Source organism: Lutjanus erythropterus, chromosome 3, assembly GCF_056507025.1.
Source record: "Lutjanus erythropterus isolate fLutEry1 chromosome 3, fLutEry1.hap2, whole genome shotgun sequence".
In the NCBI taxonomy this organism is placed as follows: Eukaryota; Metazoa; Chordata; class Actinopteri; order Lutjaniformes; family Lutjanidae; genus Lutjanus; species Lutjanus erythropterus.
Window position 1 is genome coordinate 45888341 of NC_139319.1, and position 27944 is coordinate 45916284.

Below are 27944 nucleotides of genomic sequence, written 5' to 3' on the forward strand. Positions count from 1 at the left end.
GGAGACAAGCAACTGCAGTGCTTTCTGGGAATATCACCGGGAATAGTTTGTAGTAACAACTGACTGATCCCTCAGCTGGAGACTACATACATACATGTGTTGGCTTATCATGTCTGCATGTTTTGTAGTGATTTCTCAAATTCTACTTTGTTGCCGTGAGAACTTTTTGACTTTCACTGGTGCCTGTGCTCACGCCGGGGGGGAAGTGGGTCACAAATCTTATAAAGAGACAGAGAAAGTGGGCCAAGGCTTAAAAAAGATAAACAGAGACGCACCACTGTGATTTACAGTAGGGGGGTTATCAAAGGGATTAGCACACCTTTCAGGTTTCTTATAATGTCAAGTGTGTTTTCTGTCATTGTTTCACCTTCTAGTTATTGTCAGTCCTGTTTTGTAATAAATATATTTATTAGAAATATTTTCTTAGACTTTTACTGTACATTCACTTGATACAGAGCACATTTTAAAATATTAAAAGAAAAGTTTAAGTCTGTGTAAGTACACCTTTTGGTGATATTGTTCTATGACCACTGTGTCATTTGGTGAATTTTTGTTTGTTTTTCTTTCAGCTGGTGAAATCATAGATGAGAGGACATCATACTGAGACATGTCCACTGCTCTTATGATGTGGTGTTAGAAACACTTTCACCTGTCGAAGGCATCTCTGGCGAGCGTCAGGGTGTGGCGTAAGTGCCTGAGAATCAAATGGCAAGGGCTTGTTTCTCAGCTGTGAACACTGTGATCTGCTGTGGCCATGGCAATTCAAGATGTTATCTGCTCTATGAAATACAGCAGGAGGATGTTCAAGCACCCTCTCTGGGCAGCTGCTGAAACCGAAGCAGACAAGCTAGGCAGGTATTGAATGTTGCAGAAAAATACTGTGACTAAAAGACGACACATTACTCCTGTCCTCACCCGCACTGGCTACCAGATAAATACGGAATATATTTCAAGATCCTACTATTCGTTTTTAAAGCCTGACATGGATTAACCCCTCAATACATCACCGACAGACTAATTCCATGTTCTGCTCCCAGGTCACTTAGGTCGTCCTCGCAACAAATTCTCTCCATGCCTCACTCATGCCTTAAAACCAAAGTGCATTGTCCTCTGCTGCCCCTAAACTGGAATTCCATCCCACATTAGGTCCTGCTTGCCCCATGGGCTTTATCAAGATCCCATCTTAACTTATTTTCAACGTCCTTTTACTGTAGTTCCATCAGGGAAACTCTGCTGTTGTGTGACAGTTGGAGCCGTGCTGCTGCGCTTTATAAACACATCCACTCACTCTTTATAAATAGTTTACAGTTACGAATCTACACCACGGCGGTCTCGTGGTATGGCAGACAGTAAAAATACTGCCGCTGTAGATGGATGGAAACTAGAAGTGGGGAAAACTATTCTCACAATGCCGCAACATCCATTTTGAAAGTTTGCGTGTGCATGTTTGTTTGTGTGAGTCCAATATCTTATGGCACGTTACACATCTCCATCCATCGGTGCTGTAACCAGATAAGCAGACAGCCTGACAACTTGACTCACCGGTCACATTTATAGCATCCGACCGCTCCACCCCCCACCCCTGCCACCCTCACAAGCACCTACCAACACATGCGGCAGCTCCCACACCCATTGCCCACCATGGTAGGCAGTTGGTTTGGTCATCAACTTTCCTGATGTACCTCAACAGCTGTAGGTCTAAACTTGCAGCCCCTCAGTTGCACAGCGACTCATAGTGAGTAGGGAAAAGGGGACTTGAAACTAGGACAGAGCAGTCTGGCCCCTTTCCCTTCGAACCAGAGGCACAGAGAGAAGACGCTAGTCTTAGGCGGAGAGAGAAAAGGAGAAGAGACTTTGTGGGGAGCTTGCTGCAGTCACTGAGGGAAGAAGCCCCTGGGACACACGCCAGACTAGTGTGTCCACATTGCAGATAATCCACTTTCATAGATTTTCTTTTATTATTATATCAGGGGAAGAATATTCACTGAACAGAAATCTCATCAACCGGAAACATGCACAAGCGCACAAAGATAAAGATTGCCATCTTCGTGCTGCTGGTGGGGATGGCTTGCATGTTCACGGCAGTGGTAACGGACCACTGGGCAGTGCTCAGCCCGAAGGTGGATAAACTCAATGAGACCTGCGAGGCGGCCCACTTCGGCCTGTGGAGGCTGTGCAAGAAGCACATCTACATCACCTCGGAAAACTACGTGCCGGGACACGGCTGCGGACCAATCAGCCTGCCTGGAGGTAAGAGCAGATCTGAGCAAAAAAAAAAAAAAGTCCATAACCGGCAGATGAAATGACATTAAAGCTGAATTTCACTTTGTGTCTCTGTTGCTGCCACATTTAGACCAAAGGCGTGGTCCTACACCATACGAATACTGTTTATCTGTGACTGTCAGGTGCCTCTGTGCAATCCAGCCCAGAGCCAGGGTTGCCAGATCTCAGTTTTTCTTGCAGAACTGGGGTACTTTCAAAGTGTTGACACTGGTGTTGAGTATCATTAAAAAACTTATGATACCAGTACCAATACGGGTACCCTTTAAGTGATACCGATACCAATGGAGTACTTCATTCGCTACTTTTTTTTTAAAGGTTCTTTTTTATGAAGAATGCTTTCAGTGATTGGCTGCAATCAAAACATAACATAAATAACTTTTTCCTCTAGATCTGGGCACCAAAAGGATTGACTGCAGGTATCGTTTGACTGGAAAAGTTTTTATACTGCTTGGTACTGAGTTATTTCAATCAATACCTAAAGGTACTGAGTTTTTTGTCCACTGGTTGGATGAACCTATTTTGCATGCAAATTCTATTAATAATATCCATAAATACATATCCATGTTACAAATGAAATAAATTATTTATACCCAAATCCTACCAAACTGATTCCAGATAAGCATGTGTGCATATGGATCTGGCGCATATCACACAAATGCTCACAAAAATACGTACAGATACGATGTGGCTATGCTTTCTGCCTGCCGGAGCCAGTTTTATTGGCCATTGGTCTGGTTTTGGGTTGGTGTTGATATGCCACTGGGCTGGTTTTGTCACACAAACCTGGCAACCCTGACCAGAGCTTTGAGGTATGAAGCTTCTAAGAATAGAGGTCCTGATGCAGGATCACTGATCATGTCATATGACATTAGAAACTTCCTTGTGAAACAGAAGCAAGGCCCTATTCTGAGTGACATGACCACAGCTTTCCATCATGTTATAAACATTTTCAGCAAAAAATAGTTATTTTTTTTATTATCAGCTGGCAGTGGTGTTGAAATGCTAAGTCTAACACATGCACACACTCTTTAGTTGTTCAGACTATCTTGTGGTGGTTTGCAAGTCTGCCACTGAGGTTGGGTGATGATCCCCGCTGCCCCTCCTTTGAAAGAAACCCCAGGGCGAGGCTGGAAACTGCCTCCAGGCAGACCAGCCCCAGTGACAAGGCCTTCAGGGGATGTCTGAGCTATCGGTTAGCTGTAAAGATTTAAGCAGACCACAGAAGATATTTGACATCAACCAGAGATTACCAAGCATGACACATGGAGTCCCAACTGACTGCAGCTGATTTGACTGTTTGGTGCCTGCTTTCTTTTAAAAGATGAATTTATTAGTAAAACCAGCAAACACTGAACCTGCAGACAACTGATGTATCATACAACACGCACAGACACAGAGAATTCACTTTAAAATAGCCTTTCGTCAGTGGTGGAAAGTAACTAAGAACATGCTGTATTTAATACAATTTTATAGGTTCCATAGTTTCCTAATAATTTTCAAGAAATAAACTGAAATGTCAGTATGGTTTATTCAGAAATACACTGTAATCTGCAGGCCCACACACAGTCTGCAGAAACCTCCACAGGTTTTCTGCAGATTTTGAACAGATAAAGAGACCCTGTAAAAGTGTTGTCAAGCACCTTACCAGTATTAATGTATTTGTTTGTATGCTGTATATGTGTTGATGTGGTAAGATGAATGATTAGTGGTAAATGTTTTCAAAAATAGATTTGTTGCTCTCTCTGCTCCACTGCACTTTGTTTTGAACTGTTAGTGATGAAACAAAACCTTAAATTACAGTTTGTACAGAAATCTTTCTGTCTGCCTGAGGTAATTTTAGGGAGGTCTGAAGTATTGCATGTGCTTACTTTTTGCTCAGAAACAATCTTTATTATTTTAAATTATTATAATAAATTTGTACTGTTTATCACATTACACAAAAACACATTTTGTAGATTTTTATCTGCAATAAATGCTGAAAATTGTAAAAACAAACAAACAAACAAAAAAACTAACTAAATAATAATAATAATAATAATAATAATAACATATATGATTCCGTTTGGGCTTGGTGATGAGGTACAAATCACAGGAAGACAATGTTCAACTGCTACACTCTCAATTAATACTGATTAATTATTATTGTAAAATTTAGTAACAAGCTTTTAGTCTGCACAGCAGATCAGCTGAAAAATATGTTAAATATGTTTTTCTCAAAGACCTTTTTAATAAATTCTAGCAGACTCCTCATGAATGCCAATTAATAAATGGTTTCTGGATCAGAATATTATCTCTATTTTCTTTACAATGTGCCCCAGTTTACATACTCTAACTCCTTTTACAGAACACTTTCATGGAAATGTGTGTCAGGACCCAGAAAATGAAGCGTTACGCTTCCATTTTACGCTTCTTTACATCTCCGCTCCTCTACATCTCAGTAGGAAACATTATTCTTTTTATTCAACTTCAGGCCTGTTGTACATTTAAAGTACTTGATGGTAATATTCTCTTGTTACTTTGCTATTTTCTAATACAATTTTTTTTTAAATATATATCAGCAGTTTATGCAATATGGTGCGTTGTTGTTGTCTTATCTACCCAATAGGACATAAAGTAATTAAGTTAAAGGTGCAGTAAGTGATTCTGGAGTTTCCCAGGTCATCAAATTACAGACGCTTTGGGAATGAGACTCAACAGTCAATTATCTTACCGACCTGTGACTACCAGAGTCTGATATCATGGGCTAGATTGTAAAGCCTGAAAACAGAGCCAAGAGGAGGAGGGGAAGTCTAGTTTTCTCTCAGACCACTTGAATTACATTTATGCTTAAAGGCTATTATGGAACTTTAGCCTAATAATGCCAAAAATAAACTGCCTAGCCCAACTTTAATGTTCTCTGTCAACCACATTTAATGTAGCATACTGTATAATAAAATACTCTGTTACTGTTAATGTTTTGCTGATGATAACAGTTCTTTGGAGAGGAAGAATTGTACTCATAATGGATGTATGTTTACACTGTGATATTAATACATGTACTTAAGAATCTAAATGGCCGTCCTCCTTCACTACTATCCTTAATGATGCTGAGATAATGTGGTCAGCTAATAGGTCATGTATACCAGATGTCCTCACAAGAACTCACCTTGCAAGGAATGTCTCAAAATAGACTGTCTATGTCAACAGATGCTCTTACAGCTGCTTGAATAAAAAACACACTGTAATAGAATAAAATGGATACAAACAGTGCTGAGCAGTCGCTGAATGGCAGTGACTCACGTCTCAGTTGAATTGTGGTGAAAGTCACTCATCTGTCAAGCAGCAGCAACGCTGCTGACTGTTATCTGAGAAACCATTATCTGACTGCTGGATATAATCTGACCCCGCGTGTCACTGTCTGTAAATAATTAGCTTGGAACTTCCCACCAAATTTGTCCAGGTCACAAAGCTGAAATAAACTCTCGAAATATGTCCCGACTGATGGTGGCTGTTAGAGTTTTGGGAATCCCAGACTCCGGCTGCACTACAGGGCCGTTCCAAGAGCAGATGAGATGCCTGAGGGTGGTTCATTGGTGCAGGCATGGCAGGCATGTGCTGAATATATTAAATCAGCTCGGCCCACCCAGACATGCAGGGAATTCATCAGATTGTAAAGATAAGTGGCAAATGCTTGTAGAGCTTTTATCTGCAAGTTTTAGTTTCGTTAGCGGCACGATGGTACAGTGGTTAGCACTGTTGCCTCAAAGCAAAAAGGTTCTGAGATCAAACCCCCCAGCTGGCTGGGGGTGCTGGGGAGATTGCGGCAGGGGCAAGACCTTTCCGGTTGATTCGACCAAGCACAGCACATCTGCCCCACGGTTCTGATCCATCCTCCGCACAGCTGCAAGCCCCACCAGCAGCGTTTCAGCAACAGAGAGTTTTGTCTGCCTAATTATGTTTAGTTGCTCAGATTTTGTTGATTAGGTCCTCTTTTCTTGCTCTTTGTGCTTCTGCCATGGATAAGCAGGCTACATGGTTCAATGGTTTCTTTTCTGTCTGTCTTTATGATCGTGAGTCTGCACGGGGTCTTTTATTTTGAAAATGAACCGGATTCTCCCTGCCTTTTCTGTGTCTGACTTCCTGCCCGTTTGATCCGCTCTGTGCTACTTGATGTGGCATCCATCAAAAATAGACTCGGCGCATATTTGAAGCGGAGCAGAAGCGGAATCACAAGCATTGTCTTGAACGGCCGCAGATCGCTCTGGCTGGTGTGGCGTGGCCATAACCCGATGCACCCATGCCTGGTGGAAATTGTGGGTTTCTGTTCCGACTTTGCATGTTCTCCTCATGTCTGTGTGGGTTCTCTCTGAGTACTACAGCTTCCTCCCACAGTCCAAAGACATGCAGCATAATAGGTTAATTGTTGACTCTAAATTGCCTGTAGGTGTGAATGTGAGTGTGAGTGGTTGTCTGTCTCTATGTGTCAGCCCTGTGATGAACTGGTGACTTGTCCGGGGTGAACTCTCTCCCAATGTCAGCTGGGATAGGCTCCAGCACCACCATGACCCATCAGGATAAGCAGTTACAGACAATTGATGGAATATATTATATTATATTTAGGGATGCATGATTGGCTCCATATAAATATAAAGGTTTTAAAATGAATTTTTTTTAACCTGTTCAAAACAGTTGCTATTTGCAGTGATTATTCAGCATCACTCCTAGGAGGAGGAGCCAAATCACGTTACTTTAACGCTACAGATTGAACTGCCCTTCTTAAAGGTCAGGTTTGTAGGATTTATGGGGGTTTATTGGCAGAACGTGCCAGAAATGGACTAAAAATATGCTGTCATCAGTTTATAATCACCTGTTACCTTGGAATGAGCTGTTTATATCTGTATGGGTCCTTTTCCATGTTGCACTGACATGTTTTTACTGGGGCTGCCCGCAACGAAAGATTTTCCTAGTTGCCCAGTAGTTGTTGTTTTTGTTCAAATCAATAGCCGACCAGTCATTGCACTTTAGTGACGTTAATTTAATTATTTAAATATATATTTTAGGGGCATGATGCAAGCCGCTTGTTAAGGGTAAAAGCAGTTATGACTCTAACTGTGTCATAACATCCAGCAGAGAGACTGAACATTTAGTGGATGTCAACACAGTATAATCTCACACGAGTGTTGTTTAAAAGATAGGAATAAATAACTTCCAACTTCACAAAAACAAATGCTCAGACTTATCAACATAAAGGATGATGCAACATACAAATTAATTTGCTGCAAAGTCACTCCACTTCTTTTCCCACCTCATTTCCTCGCCTGAACCCACCCTGTCTTCCTTGTCTTCAGAGTCTTCATACTGATACTTCACCCCAGTGACATTATTGTAATCAAACTGGCCTCCGTGGGTCTCTGAGGCTGTGTCCCAATCTAAAAGGATCGGTAACTGACCTAACAAGCTAAAGCAGATAGTAGAACAGAACAGTTAGCAGCAGTGTACCGGTGACCTCAGTGTTACAATAGAAAAGGTCCACGTTGCAACAATCCCCCTGCTCAATCCAGAGCAGCGTTTCCCAGTCCTGGTCCTTGGGGCACACTGCCCCACGTGTTTTAAATGTTTCCCTGTTCCAACACACCTGATTCAAATGATCACCCTATCATCAAGCCTCTGCAGAAGCTTGAAAGCCTGTTCGTTTGAATCAGCCGTGTTGGAGTGGGGAAACATCTAAAACATGCAGGGCCCTGACCCCTGAGCACCAGGATTCAGAAACACTGATCTAGAAAGAGAGTTTATGTAACATGTACAGTTCTTCACAAAAACACACCACAGAAATGATGTGATGGCAGTTTCAGTGTCTATATGTGTACAATATGTGGCAGGCATGAAAAAATCAAGCGCAGGGCAGTGCACTTTCTTTTTCTTTTCTCTTTCTCTCTCCCTCCCTCCTCCCTTCTCTTGCTCTAAAAGGAAGGGCAAGTGTCACAGCTTTCTGGCTGCCTCTATTTCTCTTCAAAACTCTTCTGCAAACTCAATGGAAAAAGATAGGGCTGAGAAGCAGCACTGCAGCAGCAATACTATGTGGAAACCACAGGCGTGTGAGCTGCAGCAGTTCAGCAAGGTAGCTGTCACGCACAGGTACATGCAGGTAGTGTGAATCGGCTGTAACAGCGAGGTGCAGCTCAATGCAACATTTTGAAAAGCATTGCATTTTATGTCTGCATAAAAGAGTAAATATAGCAACATTAATTCAACTGCATGAGTGACTTTAATCAGGTGGGAAAATCATCATCAGTTATCAATCAAAAAAAGATGGAAAATATTGGATATCTGCGACATTCCAATACCGTGCATCCCTAATTACATTATATTATTTGTGGTGTCCACCTTGGCAGCCTTTATGTGGGAAGTAAGCCAATCTGTTCCATCAGTCTCCAGGGGTTTCTCCCGGCTCAGTAGCTGTATTTGGAGAGGAACAATATTGTTTATCGTAGCCACACGTTTTCATCGAGGTGTCAGCCTCTGATCCAAAGCAGGGCTGAAACCATGTGTGAGGTGAGACACTCATCTGGAAAATATGAGCTGAGCTGTTGTTAATGTCACTGCTGACAAAGCACAGATTGTGGGATGATCTCAGAGGATCTTCATGTGTATAATACAGACATACATTAAATGTTGCTGCAGCTCAGAGAATGTAAGTTTCATGCAGGACAAATTTTACCTGAGGGCTATTTTAGTTTTCTCTGCTGCACTCTAGTCTGAGTTGTCCTGCTTTCTTTTCACGTCAGGGTCTTTTTTATACTGTCTGTCCGAGCTGCTGTGAGCTGTAAATAAGCAACATTCTAAGTTCCTCCATGTTGCCCTCCCTGTTTAATTAAAGGGCCAGTTCGCCTCCAATCAAAAATACTTATTTTTCCCCTGGCCTATAGTGCTATTTATCCATCTAGATTTTTTGGGCATGAGTTGCAGACTAGTGCTATCTAGTTCTGTTATATTCAAGAAGAGGCAGAAATACATATTTTTGATTTTGGGTTGAAATGTCCATTTAAAGGAATTGAAAACACTTTTTTGTTCTTTATTGATAGTATGCAAAGACAGATAATTATTATAATGTATTGACTGTGGTTCCCGAATAGGAAAAGGTGTGATTTTTAAAATAATATTGTGCAGACTGCTCAGCAAGCAGTTGTTGTGGATATAAATATAAGCCACGTAAATACTCAGCTGTCTTGGGTGAAAGCTGCCAGGGTCAACTGTTCACGCCAAGTCCAGCGTTCCTCTGAGTGACGGGGCCGCCTGGAAGAGTCAGGCATAGCTCTAAGGCCGGCTGTCCCACCAAACTGCCGCTCCCACGAGACATTCGTGCAGCTTCACATCTCTGTGTAGCCCACACAGCCACTCAAATTACTTAACACTCCCTGGAGAAGGTTTCCATAGTCCAAAAAGCAAAAGGAACCACTGGTATTTTGCCTTTATAGACACTCGAATGACGTACCGACCCAGGCATAGGCATCGTATATCAGAATGTCTTTAACATACATATAGATACGTGTCCATATGCATCTGTGTGTTTAAAGCTGAATCAAAGTCCTAGTTTCCTTATTTAGAGTGTGAGTTCTCAAATTCACAGCCTGGCAGGTATCAATGGTAAAATATAGAGTAATCAGAAATCTATATATGTATTAGTACATCTTGCACATCAAAAAGTTTAGCATTTAATCCTAAAAGCCTATGTAGTGTTGTTAAATATGTTGATGTTGATGTAACATACAACCACTAACCTATACTAGTATAGTTTCATTTATGTTTACACTATTTATTGCAGTGCCTCTATGTATGGTGGCACTTTCTCCTCTGGATGAATAGTAAAAGTAATTTGTGTCATATATATGGCATCATACATTATGTTATTGTATGGTATTATATGGTATTGCACCGTATGTTAATACTTCATTTTCCAGGTTTCAGTCTCATGGTAAATAGGTAGTAATTAGCGAGTAACTTCTATGAAATTACCCTGAAATTACTTGCACATTTACCCCAAATTCAATGCTAAATAGATAGTAATTTATTTGAAATTTCTATTAAATTACACGCAAATTACCTGAACATTGAACCAAAACTTTCCAGATATTTTCTAGAGATCCGATCAGCTGTGATACTTAACACGGAGACTTCATTTATATCTAATGTCCATGTCAGGGGATGAATAACTGTTTACCTTACATGTTACTTGCGCAACAGGCGTGTTAATGAATTGTTACAGCTTTCTACATTCAGTTCAATTTCTACCGGCCATGCCAGCTTAACTTTCAGCTATTTTCTGCCTAACTTCTGCTGAGCAGGACACTAAATTAAAGTAAATTGTTCCAGTTTAATTTTCATCAAGTTTATGTCTAACATCTGCTGACTATGGCAGCTTAATTTCCAGTTAGTTTCTGCTTAACTTCTGATGATAATGCTGGCCCAATTTCCGACTAGTTTCAGTCTAACTTTTGATGAGCAGTTACAATTCATCCCCTGCTGCCCTGATGTGAATATTTCAAATCAATTAGGTTTCTGTGTTAAGTAAATGGTATCACTACTGCTCTGATTCCTGGAAAATCTGTGGTAATTTCACCGAAATTTCTAACATGTTACTTACTAATTATCATTTACTTACCATAAAATTTGGGATAAATGTTTTCTGGGTAATTTCAAAGAAGGTCTAAATAAGTTACTTCCTAATTACCACCTACTTACCAAGAAAATGTAGACCTGTGATACAGTATATTTTGGTATGGAATGGTATCGTATCATATTGCAAAGAATCTTATTGTACAGTATCATATTACAAGGTATTGTATGTATGTATGGTATTGTATTGTATGGTATCCTATTGTATTTGTATAGTATGGTATTGTACGGTGTTGTGTAGTATCATATCATATTGATATATACAGCATCGTATTGCACTATCATGTGGTATAGTATTGTATCGTATCATATTGTATGGTGTTGTACTGTATGGTATTGTACGGCTTCATAGTAAGTCACTACTGCACCTACAGTGAATGTAATTTTGGTTGCATGTACACATGTGTTGACCCTGTATTAACATAATTGAAGTTTGTGATCACTTGTGTTAGACGATAAGCCTATGAACGTGGAAGGTTACACCGCCTAAAAAGAGCAGACAAAACAAAACACAGGCTTAGAGGTCTGGGCCAATATTAGCCCCCGCTGCAAGACATCAACACGATAAAATGTGCTGCTGTGACGTGACAATGTGCAGAGATCCTGCTAATCTAGTCCTCACCTCATCTTTAGAAAGATGATGGATTGCCCTATTAGGAAGAAGAGAGGCTTCACAGAGCCTGTCAGCAGGGCCTCGCAAGACGAGGATCAACAAGTGGCGCAGCAGTGTGTGTCTGCTGCTCGAAGCGCGCTCCCAAAGATGAATACAGATTAATTTATGACCATCAGCTTGGGCTCATATATTTTGTTGAAGTTTGCACTCTAAAGATGGTACAAAAAGGTGTAATTAGGCCACACACGCAAAGTCATATGTGGGAATAAAGCTGCTTGATACAGATAATGAGCTCAAAGCATCCACTCCGAGGCCTAATAAATGCTGAGTGGCTCCACTTGAACATACATAACAAACCAGATATGCACTTTTAGTGAATGAAGAGCCAGTGGTAGTGCAGCTCTTACACTTTAAAAGAAATCTTCTCTCACCCAGAGAGGAAACCTTGTTTCCTTCTATTGACAGAGCTGTCTGGTGTTACAGCAAAGGGATAAGGCAGACTGTAGGGTGGATGTTTCCTTAAAAACATGAATATTCACAATTTAGGGGAAAGTTCAAAGATAGTTTTCAGCCTCCTGATTGAATGCAAGGTTTGGCTCAGAAATACAACTAGCTGAAAAGCCTCATGTGCTTTCTATAGTGAAAACAGTGCAGCTTGTTGCTTAGTAACAACCTCTGATTTTTTTTTTTTTTTGTATTTTATTTTTTTAAGGCCGGTCCCTGTCCTCATTCATAAAAACATCTTTTTTGTGTGGGCCACACAGCATTAAAAGCAGGTAATTAAAAGGGGCATTTTTGTAAACATTGCAATGTTGACTCAGAAAAAAATATTATTCAGAGATATTGTTTGTATCATCATATCAAATTACAGATGTTATTTCCTTTTAGTGCTATCTGACATCCCTTTTAGCTCATTTTCTAGGTTTCACAGGAACAGGGCACACAGGAAAATTGTCTACCATCCCAGCACGGGTCATCAGGCTCCACCCGTGATATGATAGCAAGCAGCACAACATACTGTCACATGAAAGCATCTTGCTGATGTCCCATGGTGAGACTGTATGGAAAAGGGGATTAGGAACATGAGTGTGTGGAGAACTCAGATCGCATAACCGAGATCGTTGATGTGCACTTTACTTTGCATGAGATTAAGGGACACAGTTGCCTGGTGTTACATACATAAACGGTCTCACTGTCTTTGCGTGTGTGTGACAGGCGTGACATTCTGCTCTTAGAGACACATGTTACATGAAGTGTAGCCTGAGATGTTCTACTCCACCCTGTCTGCACTTGATCAACAACAACACTCTCCAGCTGGGTTGCATCAACAAAGATTCATTCCTAAGCCTAATTAAATCCTGGTTTAACTTTAAATTACACTGCTCCAACTTTTAAACTGTCTTAAAATACAGAAAAGGTTAAATTTAAACTTCTCTTTAAATCTCTGTTTAGTTTTTGCTCTAAACCTAAATTGAATTTACTTTTGTTGCACCAAAACTTCAATTTAAAATGTAATCCAGTATTAACTTATACTTGAGGAGATTTAACTTTTAAAACAGCTGCCTATTTTAGATGGATTGAGATAGATAATCAAGTTTCTTGAAGAAAATTGATGCACAAACTGAATCAAATTTAGAGTTTTTCTCAAAGGAGGAAAAATTAGAGCTTCTCTGCTGAGTCGTCATGAATAGGCTAACTACTAACTATAACTAACTTTTTAGCTAGCAAGCAAACAACAGTATATTTAGTCAAACTTCTAGCTAGCTAGAAAACAAGGCAACGTTTTGTTAATCTTCCAGCAAACAATGCAGTTGTTTGCAGTTGGTTTTAACCATTTACTTAGCTAATAGACAATGTGACATTTTGTGAAAATTTTAGCTACCTAGCCAACAAACAATGTAATGTTTAATTAACTTTTTAGCTAGCTAGCAAACAGTGCAAAATTTAACATTTTTAACTAACTAGCAGACAATGTAATGTTCTGTTAACATTTAGTTTGCAAAGCAAACAGATGAACTTTCTTTTTCTTTTATACTTACTAGGTCCCAGCAGCACTCAAATTTATTGATTAAACTCTACTTAATTTAACTACACTTGGATTTACTTAACTGAGATTAGTTTTTAACTCTGATTAGATGTAATCTCATGTAAAATTGTAAAATAATGTTGGTACAACCCACTCTTAACTTTGTATTCACTTTTTAAACTTACACAGGAAGGCTATGAGGTGAGATGAGTCAAATGTAATCAAGATTTGACATGAAACCAAACCTGTTTCTGAACTGGATTGTAAAGTTGTTGTTTTTTTTAAGTCCATTTGGGATAGTATCGTCAAAGAATATTTACTGTACCAATCCACCCTGTGATCACATAAAACATCCTGGCTTCATTTGTGCAAATCCCAGAGGTTTAACGCCTCGTCTGCTCAAGCGAAACTGAATGTGAATGAATGAATGCTGTAGCCTTTTTTTACTTTGACAGTCAGATCACGCAAAGCAGACCAGGGTCTGGACAGCGTCACACAAGCGTTTTAGTGGTAATACCATCCTGGTGGTGTCAATATGTGAGATGCTTTAGTCAAACAGATCTGACAGAGTGTGAAGTGTTCAATAGAAACGCTGTATCATATTCACACGCTGTATGACAACAGATGGAGTACAGCCAGTGGTGCTACAGTATGTGGGGCAAAGCTTGAACAGAAGTGTGAAAAGGTTCAGTGGTTGAGCAAAGAAAGCAGACATGGCACCAAGCATGACTTAAGATTTTTTTTTTGTGAGATCAAAATGTATTCTAAAATACAGATTGTTTTGAATTTACTACAAAAGCACAAAGTGAAACAACTTTCAAACAACTAAAAATTGGACGAAATTAAATTAAACTAAAGAACACAGAGCATAATCTTCCACACAGCACTGATCATCAGAGTTGAAAGCAGTTAAAGGCATGCACTAATGAACTATTATAGTCATGTCTGTTCTGACACGCATGACCCTCTCTTGATGGTTTCCCACATATTTTATGCATAGAGCATGCATTTGCATACAAAGACATTTAAATTTAATGACATGAAATTTCAGGGTAGTTGTAATTATTAAATCATTATTGAGTTGTGAATTCATAATGTCAGATCAAATGACTTTGTGTAATGTGAAAACCTTGTAATGATGAACCCACAGTCCCACAATTCTGCAGTTCTTCTCAGCTTTACAGACAGTTTTAGCATCTTTCAGCTCATTGTTTTGGTTTTACAGATGCAACATCATAGTTTCAATCCGTCTCACTATTCTAATTAACCCAGTTTATAGCAGAAAGTTGATTTTACCTAAAAAGGTATACATTTTTTTCATACTGCACTGACAAAGCAGCATATTCCTATGCAATGACAGTTTACTGTGACTGCCTTAATAATTATGTATTATTGGATGTTTTTGAAACATATTGTCATAAGTGTAGTGTAGCTAGCTCCTTTAAGGACAGTAGCAATGTGTAATGTGCTTGCAGTGTGTAACAGACTGAGAGTGATGCCCATAGTGGAGCAGAAATGTGTCAACCTGGCAGTAAATGTACAGTTCAGGTTACAGTGTGTTAGTTAATAAACGCTGCAGCTTCTCAAGACCAAGAAAAGTCTTGTCTGTTATTTCCCAACTGCTGGAAAAGTGAAGTAATGTGAGCAGGAAAGGCTAACTTTAAGCTTATGTTAACGCTAACATTGAATCTTTACAATGTCAGCTCTGGTGTAATAAGCCTTGTTATCCAGCCTTGAAGTGCAGCATCTTTTTGCGGGGGCATGGAAAAATACCTACATAAGGATAAATCAAACACTAAATGTCTTCTGTAGTTAATTTTCAGTTTTGAAAACAGCGTTTGTTGTTGTTAGCATCTTGTTAGGTTGAGTTGACCCATCAGAGGCTGTGCTTTTGACTTGTCAACCAATCACAGGCTGTGTTCAGATTTCTTTCTTGTTATGTGTCTTCATAGTCTGATATTTTAACAGTTTTATGACAAGCATACTTTACTTGTCAAATTATCTTTGAAACTGGCATCATATGTGTAATTCATAGTACAGTTCAAACAAGATCAGAAAATAATTTGCCTCTCGCCATTGACTACAGCTTATATTTGAAGTTAGGTCACGTGGTGGTCTCTGTATGCCCAACAGACAAAGTTAGCGGCTAGCTGGTCAGTGTAGTAATGTAGCATATAGGAGTGGATGGAAGCCAAAACGATAACAAAAGTAAATGCTAATGTTGTTCAGTGATTGCTGGATGTGTAAATAGGCAGCTGCTTGCCAACAGATTAGTGATAACAGCTTTATAAGGTGATAATATAATAATGTTGTGTTTACAGCTTCATGTGCTGCCCCCAAGTGGCTGAAAAATACAAGTTTAGTTCTTAAAAAAATGTTCTTTTTTTTTTTTCTTTTTACAGAGGAAAACTGCACATACTTCAGACACTTCACCCCAGGGCAGGATGCTGAGATATTTGAATACAGAACACAAAAAGGTAAGTTTCTGTTCATCCTGCCTGCAAATACATAAAAGAGAGATTTATTTATGAAATAATTTCCCAAACATGTCCCTTGGAACATAAGAACATCCCAGTCTGTGTGAAGTTAAACATCAAACTGGCTGCCTGACAGTTTCCCAGCTGACCTCAGCTGCTGCCGCTGCTGCTGCTCTGTTCTCCACGGGTTCAGGTTTTCATTCATGTTTCAGTTTGGACTGCAGCACGGCCATCAATATCACAGCAGGTGTATTCGACCGACTGCCTGTGACAAAACCCTCCACAGGACACAAAGAAGTCCTGAGTAAAAGGCAAATGGATTTTCTTCAATTCTTTCCCAACCCTTTATCCAACTGACTAAACTCAGTGTGCTTCACAGGTCATAACTGGCAACACTTCATGTCCCACAACAACTCTTTGCAAAAACAGAGCCCATATGTCACAATGCAATGCCAGTGTGATGTGATATACAGTGGAAACCTCTTACAGATATAGATTGCACTTTATAACAGCTCATATTTTGTATCATATTAGACAAAAACTAGAAATATGTTTATTTAAAATTGAACACAAACATACCACATACATACATACATACATACATACATACCACACACCCAACAGTACACTAATAAGAAGTAACAAGCTGCACTTTCAAATTATCTATGAAAGTAAACAAAAAGTAAAAATAATAGTTGGTGTATTAGACAGTATTTTTTTATGTTTTGTGATACTGTGATGATTCTGAAAACAGTGTATTGTATAAAATGTGTCTTATCTAACCTATTTGTTATCACAAGCGTCAAGGAGACGATGTTTTTCATTGAGGGAAAATTACTTTCATGATTTCGGTGTGCACACAGCAGCAGCAGATCGGTTACCACAAGGTAATGTCAGCCTGTAGGAAGTAAACTTTCAAAAAGAAAAAGAAAATGGCTGCAGTTTAACTTTTTTTCACTATGTTGTTAAGCAAAGATTACTTGATGTAAACAACTGACTGCTGTATTTATATGTTTATGTCATGCCTAATCGGCTTAGACATTCTTGTCATAAATGATATTAGAAGATTTTGATGCACATACGACTACTTTCTGGAAATGTTTTTGTTGTTGTTGTTGTTGTTGTTGTTGTAGCTTGTTTCCCATATGATGTTGGCCAGCTGGGGGGTCATAGTTCACTCACTAAGTCCCAGACTTCCCAGCGTGCGCTGACACAAGCCTGACCATGCTTCACTGCAACACATGCACTGTACATACAGAACACTTAACATTTCATATATGAGTGTGTTTGTTCCAGCCCCCGTTCCCTCCATCTTCCATTCCTTCCATCCCCTCTCCAGTGACCCTGTTACAGCTGCGACCGTGCTGAGCCCAGCCAGCGCATGTTGTATGACAGCCCTCCCATGTAATGTGCATTAGGGGGCCCGAGCACATGTGGAGCACTGTCAGACTCAATTATTGGGGTGTAAACATGAATAGTCTTGCTCATGAAGTCGTACGCACCCCCTCTACACACACACACACACACACACACACACACACCCTAAACTCAGAGACACTAATGCAAGCATTCATGGGATGGGTACCCCTCCCCCACACATGCAGCTTCACGGTGCTGATGGCCAGCCCCAGAGAGACACGCTGCAAGTTTGCTGGAATGATCGCAGCCCTGATCTGAAGTTCCATGTAGTGTTATTCACTCTTGACTGAGCCATTTGGCTATACCATAATGGTGTATACAGTTGAATGAGCATAGTAGATGTATGTCACCATGGGCACATCCATCCATACAGTCAGACTCCTATATGCCATAGGGAGTTCGATAGAAAAAAAGTAAATCAAGTGTAATGAATATCAGGCAAGTTGATAATAATCAGGAACGCTGTGGGACTGGATCAGGGCTTTTGGAGGTTCTTCATCCTTTGCAATAAGTAAACTGTACAAAATGTCTACATAAATGTTATTTTACCATCTTTTTTTTAGAGGACCATAATCTTCTTCAGAGAACATTACACAAGACAGCTCACAACACATACTGTGGCCAGATATACAGTTTCACCTGTGTGTGCGTGTTCAGACAACCTGTTCTCATCAGAACTCATTGCAGAATGATGTTTTATCACGGCTCCTCAGCCACTAAATGGAGCCTTTCACTTCAGTGTGAGGCACTGACACAAAACAAATGATTAATGCTGAAAAAACTGTCACAGTTTGGTTAGGTTCAGGCACAAAAACTTCCAGGGTACGTTTAGGATAAAGACGTTTGTGGGGTTAAAATAAGTACATTATGTTACACACTCCTGGGTGGAAGTCCTTTGTATGTTTGAGTCATCCATCCATCCTTCCCACCTCCTCCAGACATGAACTTTTCCCTCTTTATGCTACACTGACAGCCCAGGGCGTCTCATGGCGACTGTCACGAATGGATTCACATCGAGGTCACTTGAAATGCGGGTACCGTGCGAGTCTGTGGAGGTCACTGAGGGGTGGTGACAAAGTGTTGGTATTTGACGAGTTGGGAGTGAGACGGTGGTTCAGGACACTTCTCGGTGTGAACGTTTGTGCACTAGGTGTGTAGACCCCAACCAATAATAGCACGCAGGGTGTACGTGCAAAAACAGGTTCTCAAGTAGAAGCAAAAAAAGTCAGAATAATAATCACTTGCAATAGCAATAGCAGTCTTTTACTGTGCATAATAGAACAAACAGATGTGACCAAAGCTGTGTCTTATCTTTCTGAAAAAGTCTCATATCAGATGACTTATGTAGGCTCATTAGGAGATAATGATGTGACATTTCTTCATTAATCAAATAAAGATGTGTTCACTTCTTCACCTTGACCTGAAGAGGACCATCTAGTGTTGAAACATTTCAGCATGTTCCCATGAAATATAAGCAGCCTACTTTGTCTTTTTTTTTTTTCCTGTACAAAATTTGGTCTCTGTTCTGTTTCCCTTCATCAGGCTCCACATGAGCATGACTAGGTAAATGACTGGGGTTCAAAAAACACAGCAAAAGTGCCCTACAGACTAGAAAATGATTTGGCCTTCACTTGCCTTTAAATGCCATAGTTTCCTGTATGTTTTTTTATTATTATTATTATGAAGGTGCAGCAGTATCGTAATAAAATTACATTTTAACCTAAACCAGGAATTGGAACTGTTTCACCAGAAATGCATCATGACTTTCTGCATGCTGGTGCCCTTTATTCTTTCTGCCCCTGCCCCACCTGTCCACCACTGGGATCATGAACGTATAAAATAATAAATAAATACATAAAAGTTTGTACTAAAAAGCTACTTAAGTAAGAGCAAAATATGATGCATCAGAACTAGTCTGACAGATACAGATTACTCAAAAAGTTACTTGAGCACATGTAACAGAGTAAATGTAACTATTGCACCTTATATTAAAAACTGGATTCAGTCTCAAAAGACTGACTTTTTTTCTTCTTAAACAGGTCAGAACTATTAAATGCAAATGCATCTTTGCATCGAGTTCTTTTTTGTGGAGCACTTGTCCAAGGACCCCCTCAGACATGCTTTTTATGAGTTACTAGATTGTATTTCACAATAAAAGTTTCATCATTTCAAAATTACCATATTTTAAAGATGGAATCCAACATGTAACCAAGTAATCCTTGTCCACTATAGTTAGTTAGTTAGTTAGTTAGTTAGTTAGTTAGTTAGTTAGTTAGTTAGTTATTTAGTTTTACTGTGTCATTCCAAACATCTGTCCCATCCCATATGAGATTACAAGGCACCACCCTATTAAAATGAAAATTTTACAGTAATTCATATAGGAGAAAAAAGTAAATAAAACAAACCACGACGTTACAAAGCTTCACCATAGTCTCTCAGAAAGAGAGGGGGGGAAAGGAAGTTTTATATGTGACTCAGCGGACTCATTCTTTGTACACCATCCATATCTGGGCTCATTATAGTTACTTATTTTTTGTAATCTGATTACATAATCCCAATTACATGTAATCCGTTACTCCCTAACCCTGGTTACAATCCCTCTCTTATACATATGCATACATAAATATAAAATACATATACATTAAGTATGCACACTCATGTACATACATGAAGAGTAAAAATACTTTCTCACAGACAGAGTGACAGATCACACACAAACCAACACATATTCTGCAGTACTGACTTCAAACTCAAACACATCACAGAGTGGACTTTTTATATGTCAATCTCATGTTTCTGAGGATGGAGAAACCCTTCAGCTGTCCAGTGAAGTGCACCCTGTACCAACTGGAAACACTGCTATCTTTTGATGTCTACCTTGCTCTCAGTGTTGGGGAACTTTGGCGTTTCAGACTGAGCCAGCCAACGAGCTCCACAGACACGCAGTATCTCAGAGAACACAGGGTGTTCGTCCTCCCCTGCCAGCAGGAGATGAAGGCTCTCTTCCCCCAAAGGAGTGCCTCTCCTCTGGGCATGGTTCACTGGCGAACAGGCGGCAGATCAAAGGCCCCACATCCCATCCACCTCTCTGCTCAGAAAAACAAGCCAGCTGCTGTTCCGATTACACAGAAACCCTGTACCCATAAATACAAGGACCAAATTATACTCATATAGTGTATTTATATTGAAGAGAACTGTTGTGCCAAAGGGAATTAAAGGAGTCCCATGAAAAGAATAAAAGCAACAGTGGGTTGATCTAACAAGTATTACCTTATTCCTCTCTTATTCTTCAAAAACTATTAAAACCTCATCAGTGAACACACCTTTACAAAGAGTGACATCTTCTGTTATTACTATGAACACGGGCACTGTAGTTTACTGTGAGTCCCTATACACTGTGCTGCTGCTGTAAAAACTCACCAAAGCACCAAATGTTCCATGATTTTTGGAGATAATGTATTTTTTTAAATGAACGTACAATATTATGTTATGTTTTCAGCTGCAAACAAACAGTGCAACAGGCAGGGTAGAGATACACAATATGGACTTGTTTTTCATGTTATTTCATAGAAAAAAAAAACAACTATCAGCCCAACATCAAACTGCAGACAGACAAAGTTAGAGGGTTGCTGGGTGGGTTGGTGGAGACCAAAACAGAGGGAAAATGAATATTTGACCCACATCAATCAGGTGGCCACAAATAAATTCTAAATACATTCTGATGTTGCTCTGTGTCTGCTGGTTGTGTACATATTGATAATACGCAAATATTATGTTTAGCTTGTTGTGCTGCTCCCAGGTGGCTAAAAATATGAAGTTTTATGCAGTGTTTGAACTAAATCCTGTTTTCAAAAACTGCTAAAACACATAAGTAAGACACACAGTTGCAATGACTGACATATTCCTTTATTTCCATGAACATGGCCTTTAGTTTAATTTGAGTTGATCCCACATATTAGATATAAATACTTATCAAAGGACCAAATATGTATTATTCCACTGCTGAAAATAGTCCCAAAAAGGGCAATAGTTATTCTTGTCTTCAGCAGCAACCAAACAGCTTGAGGTGTAAGATGAACTAATGTGTTCTTACATCCATTTTTCATGGTATTAAGAATAAGATAAAAAAAAAAAACCCACAGAACTTCCTGCCCAGCACCAAGCTGCAGACAGATGAAGTTAGAGTTGGTGGAGACCAAAACGGAGGGACGATAAGGTGACTCACATGTTAGCCATAATAACTTTTTAAAGTTGATCATATGTCAGTGCTGTGTTCAGTTTTTTGTGCTAACCCCAAGTGGCTAAAAATATAAATGAGTGCAGGTTTGACTTTGAACTTAATCCTATTTTCAACAACTACTAACAACACCAGTGTGACACACTGTTGCACTGATGGCCATGTCTCTTCATTACCATGAACACTGGCCAGTGTAGTTTATTTTAAGTTGATCCCACAAACTGTATACAAATATTTATCAAAGCACCAACTGTGTCTTGTTCAGCTGCTGACAATAGTCCTGAACAAATGGAAATGGCACCATTTATTCTTGTCTTCAGCAGCAGACAGTGTAGAGATGACCTAATGCATTTGTGGATTTTTTTTCCCATGAGATTCATTGAACATAAAAAAAAAAATACACTTGTAGAATAAGGCTGGCCTTATCCTTTAAGCCTAATCGGACACTAATTACCGGTTAAGAACATCTCCAAAAACATACAGTAATAGGAAATTATTCCATCTGAAGGATGCTGGGTAACATACTGGCTCAAATGTGAAACAAATTAGAATGTGACAAAACAACGCCAGAAAGGGTTAAAAAGTGGCATCAATGTGTGGTAATTTTGGTTTCATACAGTTAAATAACAAATTGGCTGTTACCACCAACTACCCACACGCTGTCTCAATTCAAAGGAACAACTAAAGCCTTTAAATTTAAACTCAGATTTCGAAAATATGTGTTATATAGCAATCCCATGTTGGTTCAAAATGAAAGTTTGTGGCTTTTCAGTTTTTCATGCTGCTTGTTAAAGCAGCGTTTTCCTATTGATTGTAGAAAATGTGATGTGCTTCAAGTGAAACCTAACTACCTCAAGATACAAAATGTTGATGTAGAATAAACACAAATGTTCAGGATTTTCAAAATAACGTGACAACTTCATTATCACTCAACACAAACACTCATTGCTTTTGAAATTGACACACTTTCTGTGCTAAGTTTGTGTGTCTCTAATAAATTTGTAGATAAGTGTTGTTTTTTTCCCCACAATAATGAAAAAAAGCTGTGAATCATGATAAAGGTTAGTATTGAATTCACCTTAACAAACAGTTTCACATGTTGTCTTTGGGCCAAAGCTGGAACAAAGTAGCTCCGACTGGAACAGCTGCAGCTGTGACTTCTTTGTGTGAAATGAAGAACTCACTCTTCAAATTGAGAAAATGTCAAAGAAAATCAAACTTGTCAGTCCTTTCCACAGTGTTTCTGAACAGTTGTTGCTTAAACATAATATCTTAAGCTTATTGAACATGTTTTCTCAAGTTCAATGAACTTTACCGAAGAAATCAAAATCTATGTTTACGTGTTTTTATCAAATATGTATTAAAGGTAAAGGTAGGTAAACTTTACAGTCAGATTCGTTCTCTGCATTAATCCATCCTATTATTAGGAACAGTGATCAGTCACTATGCAGCACCCAGGGACTCCAATTCTAAGCTAGCACCATGGTCGGGGAAAGTGACTGGAGAATTGACCTAGCATATATGTCTGGCCCAACAATTACAAAAAATCATTTTGTAGATATTTATATTGGTTTTTCAAACAACTGTTGATCCTGCACTCAGAGGCTTACTAAATTTGCATTGACAGTACAACCTAATGAAGCGACAGAACAGGCTCAGCAGCCTCCCAGTGAAGTCAGCTGGTCACCAGGACAAAAACAGACAGGGAATATAGTAGAGTTGCAGCTGACATTTTTTTTTTCATCATCAATTAATCTGTTGGTCATTTTCTTGATTAATCAATTTCTTATTGTTAAGTGGTTTGGGAAAATTGGGGAAAATGTTGATTAAGTTTTCAAAAGCCCAAGTTGACATCCTCAAATGTCTTTTTATGTCCAGAATCCAAGGATATTCAGTTTACTATCATCAGAGGAGGAAAGGAACCAGAAAATATTCACATTTGAGAAGCGGAAATCAGAGAATGTAGACATTTTTTTACTCAAAAAATAACTCAAAATGATTAACGACCATCAAAATAGTTGACTGTTGATTTAATAATCGATAAGTAATTGCTGCAGCTCTGGAAAACAGAGGTTGTACCATGGTGGTGTTCCTGTTTGGTTGAGCTCCCAAAACCCTGGGGCTAACAGAGCTAACTTATTTTAGCTCTGTTAGCCCTATAGCCTTCTCCCTGTCATCAAACTGGACTCCTTTGGTCTCTGAGGCTGTTTTAGTTGCAGTCCAGCCACATTCACTAGGAGTCTCCAGATCCAGGAAGAGTCAGCTAATATGACCGCTCTCCCGTGTTACATCCATGGGCCGCTGAAGCTGCGTGGCAGGGGTGCATAACGCACAGCTATTGGCTACTGTAAACACCAATCAATCATTGCAACAAGTCCCTCCCTAGCTACCTGTTTTTAATAGGTTCTACAAAATTCAAAGACAAAGTAAGACTATAAAGTAAGAAATCAACTTCCATAATGTACATTCTTAACTTTATTCAACGCAAAATGATTTACTCTGCACATGAAAGTTTTTGTGTCCAAGCTGTTTCCAATAAACTTTACAGTGAAGAACATTTATGCGCAATGGTGGGTTCAAACATTGACGAAATGTAGTTTGTAGCTTTACTGAGATAACCATAAAAAATAAAAAATCAAAGTTTAAAGTCTTTGATACCACTGAATAGTAAAGGTCGTTCATGAGCCGCATGTCGACACTCTTGTCTTTTTCTTTCCAGAGTACAACATCTCTGCTGCAGCCATCTCCATCTTCAGCCTGGCCTTCATGATCCTGGGCTCTCTGTGTTTGGTCGGATCGTGTACCGGCAAAGGCAAAGGAAGAGACTACCTCCTCAAACCTGCTGGCATGTTCTTCGCATTTGCAGGTGGGTTCCGTTAACCAGCAACATTCCAGTGTCCCTGCAGCATTCACAGTACGCTTGTAGAAACAAGGGTTCCACCCAGAACCATTTGCATCTTGAAGAACCTATACTGACGAAAGCTTTCATCAAGGGCTCTTTGTAAGACTTAGGTTTCCATTAAGAACCCTTTCCATCCAAGGATTGCTGAAAGAACTCAAAGGTCAAAGGTTCATCAAGGGTTCTCTGTACCCTGTTCTCTGTAGCAAAATATAAAAGGGTTCTTGAGCCTCCTTTGTGGGGTTACCCCAGTAAGGGTTTAGGGTGGAGCCATTACACCATACAGTCTTAAAAATAAAGGTGCTAACTAGAACCGTAAGGGTTCTTCAGCTTTTCCCCATTGGACAAAGTTAGTTCCTGTTAGAACCTTTTATAAAGGTTAGACTTGGAACCCTTGAAGAGAATACTACCGACGCCCCTACATAAAGCGTTATACCTAGAACCATTTGTGAAAGATTTCACCCACAACCCCCTAAGAGAGGTTCTACAGAGACCCCTTCTATGGTGTACTGTTTCCACCCAGAACCCTCCCCTGTAGAGTCCAAAGGTTTTACCAAGAACACACACATTCTACAGAGAACCTTCATATATTCCAGGGAATTATCCAGAACACACCAGGGAGGTTATACTGAGAACATTCTTTATATTTCAAGGGTATTATTGGGAATACACAGAGAACCTTTTCATTTTCCGAGGGTACTATCTAGAACCCTACTAGAGGTTCTACCTAGAACCCCTTGACAAAAGAGTTCTTAAGTGTTCAGCAGGATTTCCTTGGCAAACTCATTTGTCTAAAAATGGTTATTAGGGTGAAGAAGTTTCTCAATGGAACCTTTGTCTTACAAAGAACCTTTGACAAACCCTTTCTTCAAAAAAGGGTTTCTAAGAAGATAGAACATCAGCCCTTGGGGAAACCCCTTTTTGAACCCTTATTTCTAAACGTGTTGAAGGATTCTCTGTAGAACCTTTTTGGGTGAAAGTTTTGGGTGAAACCTTTCACAGATGGTTCTACCCCTAATGTGGATTCTAGGTAGAAGTTTATTAAAGGTTTCCCAATTGTATAAAAGGTTCCAGGAACAAAAAAAAGGGTTGTCCTATGGCTGAAGAAGTATTTGTGGTTCTAGGTAGCAACTGTCTTTTCAAGAGTGCAGGGAAAGCAAACACCTCGTGTTGCCTTCATGGTCACGTCACATGTCTGTCCTCAGGTCTCTGTGCCTTCATCTCAGTGGAGGTGATGCGACAGTCAGTCAAACGCATGATCGAGAGCGAGGACACAATCTGGATCGAGTATTACTACGCCTGGTCCTTCGCCTGCGCCTGTTCCGGCTTTGTCCTCCTCTTTCTCACTGGCTTCGCCCTCCTGATCCTCTCCATGCCCCAGATGCCCAGGAATCCGTGGGAGACTTGCATGGACGCCGAGCCGGAGCAGGTGGAGTGAAAAGCTCGACAGACAGACGAATCCAGGATGAGAGATGACTGTGTCTTTTGTTTTGAGTACAGATGTTAGATTCATTTCAAGAACAAGAGTCGGCCACAAAGGGGTAAGGTCATGATGAAATGTAGGTGGACCATAGCCATGATGGGAAATTTTAGCTCCCGACAATTTTACTGCAATGTGAATATGGTCCTTTTGTCAGAGTTTTTTAATGTTTGCCTTATCCTGTACACCTACACAGAGTATAAAATATAGCAGTCCTCTCCAACACCTCCTTAGATATGTTGGAGAACAGAACTCAAACCTGACCTGAGGCCTATAAACCATCACACTTCTGAGTAAAAGACAACCTGAGCCAAATACCAGTTGCAATTATTAGTTAGCACCGGTGATGTGCTGAAAAGATTTATTAAAAATTAATTATTTCTCAAACGTCATCATTATACACATATGGAAGCATACTGCTGCCTCGATAAAAAAGGAAAATGAATCAGTATCAACTTATAATATGAAAAATTAATTGCTATAACAAGAGGTTTTTTGCATTATAATAAGATAGATTCATGTTCTAACTACCTATACTCATATAATAACAAGATATATATTAGTTATAACAAGATGTAGTAGTTATAACAAGCTATAATCATGTTATAACAGATATATTTGCATTATAACAAGAGATATTCAAACTATAATTGTGTTACAACAAGATATATTCATGTTATAACAAATATCTCAATGTTATGAAAACTATAATCATGTTATAACAACATATGTTCATGTTATAACAACTTACTTTCATGTTTTAAGAAGACACATTTGTTATAACAGGCTATAATTGTTTTATAACAAGATATAGATGTGTTATAACAGATACACTTGATGTTACAACAACAATAATCATGTTATAACAAGATGTATTCATGTATAACAAGCGATATTCTTGTTATAACAAGTTATGTTAATATTATAACAAGTTATTTTCATGTTTTAAGAAGATACATTATTTTATAACAGATATTTTAATGTTATAACAATAATAGTCATGTTATAACAAGATATATTCAATTATAACAATCTATATTAATATTATATATTAATTATATACATATATTAACAAGATATTTTCATGTTAAAACAAGATATATAAAAAGAAAACTGTCTGCATGTCATAATAACATGAAAATATCTTGTTAAAACATTTTTTAAAACAACTTTTTAAACAACATTTTCATGTTATAATGATACACTGATCCATTTTTCTTTTTCTGGAGTGGCAGCATTACACTTCTGTTTGCACAGTTTAGTTAAACAGACATACACATTTTAGATTCATTCACATTTTGAGAATATATAGAGCATACAGTTCTGGCCTGATGTCTACAGTATATGATTATGTGATTTTATGTACTGCATTATGTATGATATCTTGTACATATCTAATGTTCGTCTGTGGATTTTTGTATGGAATCGCTCAAGTAATCAAGCTTACAAGAAATATCAATTAACTAAAAGAAGTGGAGACATACAGTATGTACTCAAGTGTTTAGTTGTACATTTCTAAGATTTATAAAGAAGCTTTACATATGAAGAATGTCCCGTTAAAATAAGAACTTCCTGAATAAATGACTGATTTCAAGCAAAGCAGTCGTACAGAGCAGGTTTGTGTGTGTGTGTGTGTGTGTGTGTGTGTGTGTGTGTGTGTGTGTGTGTGTGTGTGTGTGTGTGTGTGTGTGTGTGTGTGGCAGGCTGAATGCTAAACACCCACACAGTCTGCAGCACTGATCATGTTGGAAAAGGTTCAGTTCTAGCAGGTGCACATACAAGGCCTTCTACTTTTTGTTGACAGCTTCCAAACCAAACTGATACAAAAAAATCTCTGTTCATTTTCATGCGTCATCAG

General features: G+C 39.1%; 1 protein-coding gene across 1 annotated transcript; it reads left to right on the top strand.

The window, feature by feature from the left end:
* The first annotated feature begins 1628 nt into the window (after positions 1-1628).
* LOC146330910 (voltage-dependent calcium channel gamma-1 subunit-like) lies at positions 1629-26527 on the top strand. Its single transcript, XM_084710940.1, has 4 exons — positions 1629-2250; positions 15977-16051; positions 24427-24573; positions 25812-26527. Exons 1-4 carry the CDS (start codon positions 2013-2015, stop codon positions 26042-26044), a joined length of 693 nt encoding a protein of 230 aa, XP_084567066.1. The 5' UTR covers positions 1629-2012; the 3' UTR covers positions 26045-26527.
* Positions 26528-27944: the final 1417 nt, after the last annotated feature.